General features: G+C 53.2%; 1 protein-coding gene across 1 annotated transcript; it reads left to right on the top strand.

The window, feature by feature from the left end:
- The first annotated feature begins 1,238 nt into the window (after positions 1 to 1,238).
- On the top strand, positions 1,239 to 9,176 carry LOC141465740 (cytosolic 5'-nucleotidase 1A-like). Its single transcript, XM_074149335.1, has 7 exons — positions 1,239 to 1,559; positions 3,301 to 3,359; positions 4,062 to 4,229; positions 4,604 to 4,733; positions 5,348 to 5,470; positions 6,565 to 6,743; positions 7,272 to 9,176. Exons 2-7 carry the CDS (start codon positions 3,315 to 3,317, stop codon positions 7,572 to 7,574), a joined length of 948 nt encoding a protein of 315 aa, XP_074005436.1. The 5' UTR covers positions 1,239 to 1,559; positions 3,301 to 3,314; the 3' UTR covers positions 7,575 to 9,176.
- The last annotated feature ends 611 nt before the right edge of the window (positions 9,177 to 9,787 follow it).

Here is a 9,787-nt window from a genome sequence, read left to right as displayed (position 1 = left end):
AAATTTATGCTTGCACACTTCTTCCCTTGCTGCCAATTCAGCAAATTCAGCCCAAAACCTGCCTTGTCACTGCACAAATTTGGGGCGGTGCTGGAAGCAGGGAGCCATACTGTCGGTGCGCGATGGCTGACGTGGACATGGGGGGAGAGGCCCCAGAAACCAGACCTGTCCCAGCTCTGCCTGGCCACCCTGGCTCACCAGTCCTGCCAGATTTTCACATGGCCACCAAGGCCACACCGGGCACCAGGCCACAGGAAAGCTGGGCGGGCTGCCTCTTGGCCAGCTAAAACCTGACCCCACTCGCAAGCGCCCTGCACTCCTGCTGCTCAGACAAGCATCATCTCCAGGAACAGGAGATGCTGTGGGAATGATGCTGCAGCAAACCTCTGGGAGGGAAACATAGATGCCAAAAACATTTTTGCTCTAAACTGGCAGTCCTGGAGGACTGCACAGGAAAAATGCATAACGGGGACAAGGGGAAAAGGGAACATGCCCAATAAAATCAATCAGGGAAAGAGGGTTTGCATATGCATGCTAAAAGCTGAGGGTATCAGTAGCCTTTTCAACAGGCTGTTTCCTAGAGACAAGCATCTCGGTGAAGCCAAGCTGCACAGGACCCTGCTGCGGCCCACACTTTGGGAGGAGATTTGGTGATGCCATTGATAACCTGGTGACACACAGGGAGACAACTGCTTGGCCTTAGTGCAGGTGAGCTTGGTGTCCCTTGGCAGGAGCCAGGCTGGGAAGGGTGCTGCTCTGGGCCATCTTGCCAGCAGCGGGGCAAGGGAAAAGCTGCAGGATGGCAGCCATTCCTCTGTATCGGCCCCACACCTCCCCAACCCCCCCGCCTTTTCAAATGTCACTCTTGGACAGAAAGGGGGTGTTGAAATACCCTGGCAGCATGACCCTCACAGGGCTGGGTGCTGCACAGCCTGTCCAGGGGAGCAAGGTCCCAGCCCAAAAATCACCCCTGCAGTGCATGACAGGCAGCTCCCAGAAAAGAGGGGAAAAGGGACCTGAACACATTATGGTAAAATTGTAAATGTGGCAAGGCCCCGCCGCACCCTGGCTCAGCTCCCTGCATACTCTGCAAGCCGCTCTTGAACAGGTAACTCCATAATTCGGTCAAAACCACAACTGTTACGTATTCAAGGGCCGGGAAACGAGAGGTCTGGGCGCACGCTATAAATACCCCAGCTACAGAAATAGACAGCACTTGTGGGCAGCGAGCGGCAACCGAGCACAGGCTCTGAGGGAGCCCAAAAAGCAGGACTGGGGCTGAGCCCCTTGCCCAGGAGCGCGGCCCAGGCCAGGCCCCGGGCGGCCGTGCCCGCCGGTACGGTGCCGGCTGGGAAATGCAGCCTGGCCCGGGCACCGCGCCAACCCGCCGGGCTGCCTACAAATCCCAGCACGCCGGGGAGCGGAGCTGCACCCCAGTCTGGTTCCTGCCCGCTTCCTGCCAGCACGGGGCGGGGGAAGACATAAACAGCAGCATCTCGGGCAAGGTTTGGATGCTGCCGCTGGACAGGCTGCGCCGGGGAGCGGAGGAAGCACTCGTGGTGAGCTGGGGTTTTTCTCTCTAGCAAGATGCTGGCTGTGGGCGGCGGGGTTAATCGCTGCTCCGTGCTACGCAGCTGTAGGATGAGCTGCGGGTACCAGCCAGCATCCGTCTGAAACGCTTTCCTGCGTGTCCGGCGTTGCGTGCGTGGGGGGTGCTGGCAGCGGAGACGTGTGTATGTGCATATATGCATATCTGTATGTAAGCGATACTGCAGTTATTAGGGGCAGGTAGATGGAAAGGAGAAGTCAGGCTGGGTTTGCAGCACTTGGAACGGCAGAGTAGAAATTCAAGGTGGTGTTCTCCCCCCGGGAAGGGTTGCTCAGCTCCGTTGTCTCCTCTCATTTCATTTTCACTTTTAGAAAAGCGCTTGGCTGAAATTCGGTCAGAGGACAGCTTCTCCCTGCTCGGCAGACGTGGGCTGGTTGTTGCCACGCTCTGCCCTGCTCTGTGAGAGGAGACCCCTTCCCAGCACGCATTATGACTGGAAGAAGCAGAGGGGTGCTGAGCATCTCTAGGCTTTCCAGGCACCCCCTGGCTGGGGGGCAGCTGGGGAGTACATACGAAAGCATTGAACCCCCATGGCAAGGCTCAGGCTCTTGGGGCTGGCATCAACCAAGTGCATTTCCTACCAGCCCAGACAACACTTTGCACAGCCCCTGAATAATAAAAGTGAATTAAAGAAAACTGAGGCAAAAGGAAGGTCTCCCTGGTGACCCTGACTTCCCCTTCACTCTGCATGCTGGCTTTGGTCTATGCTTGCACAGCCCCTCAACCCAGTAATCAGGTAGGGTATGAACTGGTAAATGAGGTTTTAACCCCCCTGCCTGTCTGTGCAGAGACCTCATTGCTGCCTCTGCTCTCCAGAGAAACTCCACAGCATACTTGTAGGAGCTGCTGTGTGGAAACAACCCCCATGGGATGCCTCTCAGTGGGAATGGGAACAGTTCCCATCCCACAAGCTGAATCCCAAAAGTCCATTTCTAACACTGACTAGTGCATAGAAATGAAGTGTACAATGTGGTAGCTACAGAAACCACAGGACCTGGGGTACAAAAATAAATGTGATTTCTTATGCAGCTGCTGGGCACAGCAGCTGTGTAACCCCCTCAGACTTTCATCTGCCAGACCTAGGTAAGCACAGCCTACACCGAGACCTTTAGTGCAGGGTCTGTCTGGTTCATGGGGCTGTGGCGGAGCAGACCAGCCCCATCAGCAGGATCCTGTCCTGCACCCAAGCCTTCACCACATATCTCTACTTTTTCAGGCCTTTTGCAACCACAAATGAGCTGCTCACACAGTGAAACTGCTTACTTGTGGATACAAATTCACCATTCAAACAAAAAAAAAGTAGCAAGAAAAGCAATAAGGATGTGAACTGGAAGCCTACCCATAAGATCTTACCTATTTTGGCTTTTTAGCTCCAATCAATCTCCTAAGCCCTAGTTAAGATGTAAAAAGACAGACTTATTTGCTGGAAAGAGCTTCACAACTACTATCAGTAGTTCCCCCTGGAGAAAAATACTCTTTGGGGGAAAAAAAAAAAAAAAGCACCACTTCATCATATTTAATTGGAACTATTAAACAAGGCTTTCTCAGAGCAGAGCCATGGTCAGCAGAAGCAGGTTTACTTGGGTTGCTCCACTTGATGGGTAGGATGACCCCTTTCTTTTCCACTCTTCCTCCTCTCTAGATTGGCTGTATTATAACATATCAATTTAATTGTATATTTTCTCTTTGAGGCTGAAAGTGGAAGATGGCAGAGCCTGAAAGCACAATCATAAACACCGATGTGAAACAGGTAAAAAGTTGTTCATTACAAAACACGCATCCTGTATTTCCAAAGCAAGTTTTGAAATGCCACCACAGGAGAGGACACACCACAGCCCAGAGCTGTGGTGGCCTGAATTGCTTGTGCCTATGTTTCAGTAGAAGTGGCCTGTGCCAGGGCTGCTGGCGACCTGCTCGCAATGGGGTCCATGTGATTTCCACATGGGAAGAGGTTACAGGACTGAACCTTCAGTTGCATGGACAGGATGGGTGCATTTGCTTACACGAATTTTGGAGCAGCCAGAGAGAAAACAGCAGCTTCTGTACATATATAGAGACTTCATTAGACTCTCTGGAGCTGAAGGGTAAAACCACCAGTATGTGCAGAGAAACAGCAGTGCCCAGCTCAGCACGAACAGGCAACCATGGCTGTGCTGTGCCCACAAACACCAAGAGTATGAAGCAATCCCCTGTGGTATGTGCTGTCCTCAAAACATATGGCACTTAGCAGACAGGTTAGGGTTTCATAACTGCCTGCCTCATCCTTGATGGCCTGAAAAAGAAGATTGGGCTTGGTACCTCTCCTCCAAAGGCCCTCTGGCATCAGGAACCGTGACACACAGATCATGCCTCCAACACCCAATCTCACCACCCCAGTCAGTGGAGCCCCTCACCCTACCTTCCCTGTCTCCTTTGCTGGCCCCTAACCCCTCTTTCTTCCCTTTTCCTGCAGAAAGACCCCAGTGAGGCACTGGTCATTGCAGTGACCACCAGAGCCATCTTCAACCTGGAGAAGGAGCACAAGCTCTACCTGGAGAAGGGCAAGGAGGAGTACACAAGGCACCAGCAGGCCAACCAGGATAAGCCCCTGCCACCGGGCACGGCTTTTGCCTTCATCCAGGTGAGCCCCACACCTGGCCAGGGGCACATGCAGACACTCACAGGATGGGGTGAAAGCTCAGCTTCCCCAGATTTAGGTTTCAGCTCCCATCACAGGGTGCAGATATGCCTGTCCTGGCCTCTTGGCCTCGTTGCAAGGCATCAAGACCTGTGCTCCTCACCAGTCCCACATGTCCACCTTCTCCCTGGTGGATATCCTGCTCTCTGCCCTCCTGGTCATGGCTCTTATGGTATGGTTGCTCTGTCTGGCTCTTCATAACATGCTAGCCTTGCCATAGCTGACAGATGCAGCACAAACCTCTAACCTTAACTGCAAAAGAACCCCAGCAAAGCCATCACAATCATGCCCCTCTAGAAGAGTCTCATTTCTCGCAGGCCGTGCAGTATGTGAACAAGAAGATCTTGGAGTGCAACCCAGCAGAGAAGGACCTCTTCGACATCCTGGTGCTCTCCAACAACAGCCCAGAGAGTGGAATGCGCATCATCAACAGTGCCAAGCACTACGGTAAGGGGAACATCATCCCCAGAGGTGTCTGCTTCCCCCTGGGAGGCTGCAAAGCAGATAAGGCACCACAGTGGAGAATCACTGGCAAATACAGAGCCAGGGGACACAAGGGGAAGGGGTTATTTTGGAAACAAGCCCAATTCCTGCCCACCCAATGCTGTTTGCCCAGGGTGCTGGAGCATACTGAGCATACAGGCTCTTTGGCAGAGCCCAGCTCCCTTCAGCCATATCCTTTGCACCAGGGGGTCTGGCAGTATTTTGCACAGCTGAGGCATCCTTAGGCAGCTACTAAAGAAACAGAGTTCTTAAAAAAAAAAAAAAAAACACACCAAAAAAACACCCACCACCACCACAAACAAGCCACAAACTAAATCTGGGATTTAGCCTCATTTAAGGGAGGGATGAAGGGGATATTTAACTGCACTCTGCAGCTTTGTAGGAGCAACAGGGGAAGAAGATGCAGCAAGAACATGGGCAGGTTCCCCACACAGCACTGGGAAATGAAATGTCCCGAGCTCTGCAGCAAGGCACGCTGAGACCCTGGGGAGGGAAGGGGAGGCTGCGAGGAGGGTGTTGCCCCATAACAGACTTTGCTCACATTCCCTGACCCAAAGGCCTGGAGATCTCAAAGTTCTGCTTTGTCAGCGACGAGGACTCCACGCAGTACCTGAAGTCCCACAGGGTCAAGCTCTTCCTCTCGGCTGACAGGACAGATGTCTGCAATGCCCTCCGGAGAGGTGTGTTCTCCCCTCCATCCCACATCCCCAGACCCACCACACTTTTTCCAAGCAGCTCAGTACTAAGAGGCAATGCCAGAGCCGTGCTTTTACAGGGGCAAGGGGGTGAACGGCACATTGATTACTAGTACAGTCCTGGAAAGTTCAGTCTCCTCAACAGTAGTCTGCAAACACACCAGGATTTATCAGATGCCTTCACAAGTCACTGAGTGTTTTATGCGTAATTCTGGCCATAGGTCTGCCATGGGCTGGTCATTCCCTGCCTGACATTTAAACCTTTCTACCCAAGATGCTGCCCATTGCTGCTCCCTGGATCAATGAGAACACATTGCTGGTCCCCAGGGCTTTGTGAGGATGCTATAGAAATTTGCTTTTCTGGTACATGCAGAGTTACTATGTGCTCAGTGATAGATGTAAGCACATGCTTGACCTGGATCGGAGGGAATGCAGTCTCCCCAACAGCTCTAATGGGGTTAATCGCCTCCGTATTAATTTGCTTGGGTATGAGCACATCAGCTGGCCAAGGCCCTTCAAGGTCAGGAGCAAGCCATCTGCAGCCTGGGCTTTCCTTCGCTACACAGCACATTCCTTGAGCCTCCTTGAAGGGCATCGTCGCTCTGACAAGTCTCTCATCAGTGGGCATCTGTCCACAGATGAGGGCAGGCAGGGAGCAGCCCATCGGAAGAGACCTATAATTGAGCCAATTACCCCAATCAAGTGGAGATGCCAGTACCTATTACTCACAGCACAGAGTGCTAATCTGGGCATTAAAGCCAGGCTTAGCAGGGTGAGCAAGCACCAGGAGGAGGGCTGCTCATGCCTACACAACCACCCATCATCTCTTAGTAAACCGAGTGTCTCTCCTGATATCAGTGTCTGATCAGCAGTGCTGTCTTGTCCGTCTCCATGGGGGATAACACAGCCCTAGAAAGGCTGGGCTAACACACACCCCGAGAAAGCCCCCTGTTTTGGAGACCCCAATGTTTGTGGTGTGGGATGGGGCCGCAGCAGACGCACAGGGAGGAGCTGGCCATGCACGAGCTGCCCCCAGGAGAGGGTGGCCCTCCTGAGCCCCACCTTGCTCTCTGTCACAGGGGTCTCGTCAGCGCTCATCTTCCAGCAGGAGGTGCAGGCCCCCAGCACTCCACTCCGCGTGGTATTCGATGGGGACGCAGTGCTCTTCTCCGATGAGACAGACCAGGTCTTCCGGGAGCACGGGCTGGAGCGGGCAGTGCAGTATGAGCGGGCGATGGAGACCGTGCCCATGGGAGAGGTGAGCAAGCCACCCCACTTTGATGGGCATCCACAGACTCTGCATGCACCATGAGCATCTCTCCCACTAGGGCTTTGCCATGAGTAGCCAAAAAAGCACAAATGCTTACAGGATCCCTTTGCATCCACCGCTCGGTCCTTGGTGTGGGCCTGATCTGGAATCCCACTGGAGATGGATCTGGCCCGATATCTCCTGTTAAGTGAGCATCAGCTCCCAAATATCCAGGGTTGTGGATTTGTAGGCTGGGATCTCTTGCTGTGCAAGTCCCTGCAGGACTCAGGCCCAGAGGCACTGCTCACCAGGATGTACCTTCCTGGTCACTTTGGGATTAGGATGAGCACCACAATGCTCACCTTCCTCCCAAGCATGTGAGTGGACAGCACCAGTCCCAGCACTGCCCAGTCCTGCACCACACAGGTGTTCCCATGCTCTGCAGAGCCCTAAGAAACCCTGGAAGAGGAACAAGTGGCTTGTGCAGGCAGAGAAGATGTCTCCTTTTCACTTCCAAGTGTCTTGCTGTGCTTCCAGGGTCCCCTGAAGGCTTTTGCCATGCACCTTGGGAAGATGCGCAAGAAATTCAGCCAGGAAAAATCACCCATCCGCACCTACCTGGTAACTGCCCGCAGTGGCCGGGACATGGGCATCCGAGCCATCAAGACGCTCCGGGAGTGGGGTCTGGCCATTGATGAGGCTTTCTTCATGGACGGTGCTCCCAAGGGCCCCATCCTCTCCCAGATCCAGCCCCATATTTTCTTTGATGACGGCCTTGATAATATCCAGGGTGCTCAAGACATGGGCATACCCTCTGCCTGGGTCCCTTCCTGCTGCTGATGGGCTGCAGGCCGGCAGATCTCCCTCTCAGCAGTACAGAGGACTAGGCCAGTCAAAGACAAACCTTCTGGTGGAGAGGGAAGGATTCCCTAACCTGCAGCAAGCAAGCCTCAGGGAATGGGGGTAAGAGCATTGCATGAGAGCACAGGCAACCTGGCAAGACTTGATGCTCATTTCTGCTCCTGATATGAAGTCCTTTAGGTCTTAAGATAAAGCCAAAAAAATGCAACTACTCCAGAAAGAAAGGATACCTTTGCTGTGACTCTAATGGCTATCACCTGCATACCCAGGAGGACCTGGGGACTTTTCTCTTTTGCAGAGAAATAAATGAAGCTGTTGCTCCACACATGAGCTAAGGAAGCATGAAACCAAGCTCTAAAAGTGCTAGCTTTGGCTGTGCTCAGACAGTCTGCAAGATTTATTCCCAGGACCTCTGCCCAAAGGAAGCCCTCAAGACCCTGCCTCACCAGACACACTCAGCTTGGTTTCCTGAGAAAGACTGATGTGTTAGCAAGTCCTTCAGGTAGCCCCAGCCAAACTCAGCAGAGGGAGGAAGACTTCAAAGCTGTAAAGAACTTACAAACTTTTTAGAAATGGGTGACCAGGTTGAAGAAAGAAAGTCCAAGCTGTTCCCCTTAATAGAAAAGATTATAGCACAAGTCACCTTTCACTAGGCATGCAGGCAGCTCACCAAGTGCCCGTAGGAGACCCAGGCCTGTAGGACACTCAACTCCTGGAGCTGCAGGAGATGGGACAGGGACAAGGCTGCAAGCTAGGTCTGAGGTCCATCCAGGGGACAGAGCTGCCACATAGCTCCAAAGTCCCACCAGGAGAGGGCACTGGAGATGGGCTGCCTAAAGCACAAGCCGTGCAGGGATCAGGACTGCAGACCAGCACCCCAGGCACCAGAACAGAACTAGGTGCCCAGGCCTGAGCTTAAATGGGTCTCCCTCCAGTGCTGTGGGTGGAGGGAGTAGGTGGGTGTCCCAGGTGTGGCAGTTCAGGGCAGGTGGGGCCTGTGGGAGTGCTTGGGACCCTGCCTGGGACCAAGTAACCCGCTGCACAGGGATGCTTCTCCACCAGCAGTTTGGACTCTGCTCCTCATTTTCCCAGGGAGCAGGCAGCCCCCCAAGATTCATTTGCAGATTTCTTTCCCCAGGGCTGGATATGAGGAGTTGCCACTAGAGGCCACTGTGCTGCCTGGGTATATGGCACCCCAAAAACCCCAGGAGCTCCCCAAAGCCACCTCATAATAAAATGCAAACTGGCTGCTCAGGGCAGTGCCTGCCTGGTGGCAGTGGGATTATGGACGGAGGAGATAAAGATGATAGTGGCTTAGTTTTAGGTTTTTTAATCTCAATGTAATCAGAAAGTATTTTTTTTTTTAAAAGCATCACAAGCATCACTCTCACCGATGCCTTTTTCCCCCCAATAAAGAAATAAATGAGCATCCCAGTGTGAGCGCTTGTCCCTCATGCCCATGTTCAGTGGCATAGGAGGAGGGCTGGGATAATTCCATGTTCTTTTACAGGCTTTTGATTCTTTTATCCAGTCTTATATGTGCTCATTGAGTTGGGTTCAAGAAACCTTCAGTTGACTTTGTATTAGTCCTCTGCCAAACTTCTTGCATCCCCTATCCTGTGCCCTTCTGCTACCCTGGGCTTGGGGGCTCTGCAAATCTCGCCCTGACAAGGGGAGCTGCTGACCCCACTGTGCCACTGGCATGGGTCCTGGGCCTGCCAGGGCACAGCAGGGCAGCCTTGTTCACGTGCAGGGCTTTGCGAGGAAGCCACCTCCAAAGATACAACGCCCAGCAGGGTTTTAGCACCAGCAGTCTGTCCCCTGGCCTTTTCACTCAGTTCAGATGCTGAAATTAGATGTCTCGAGGTATCAACATCAACAACATCAGCTACTCATCACTCACTAATAAAGCTAAGCACCCGTCACCCTCAGTCACTGAGGAAACATTAATTACAGGATGCTCAAAACATGCCCAGTGAGCAGGTACAGATGCTCGTCCCACTTTTATGCAGGTCAGATACCACGAGGCTTGGTGTAGGGATCCAAGCACCCATCTCCAGCCCCCCTCACCGTGTACAGCCAGGTGCTTCGGTGGCAGCTGGCACTGGGGACCTGGACATGGCAGTGTTGGCAATGGAGGTGGTCCCGGATATCCTCCACCACTCTGACCCATCGCCTTTGCCAATGCCTGG

The sequence above is a fragment of the Numenius arquata genome, chromosome 6 (genome assembly GCF_964106895.1).
Source record: "Numenius arquata chromosome 6, bNumArq3.hap1.1, whole genome shotgun sequence".
NCBI lineage: Eukaryota > Metazoa > Chordata > Aves > Charadriiformes > Scolopacidae > Numenius > Numenius arquata.
Note: the sequence above shows the minus strand (reverse complement) of the source record. Positions and strands in the feature narration are given on the sequence as shown.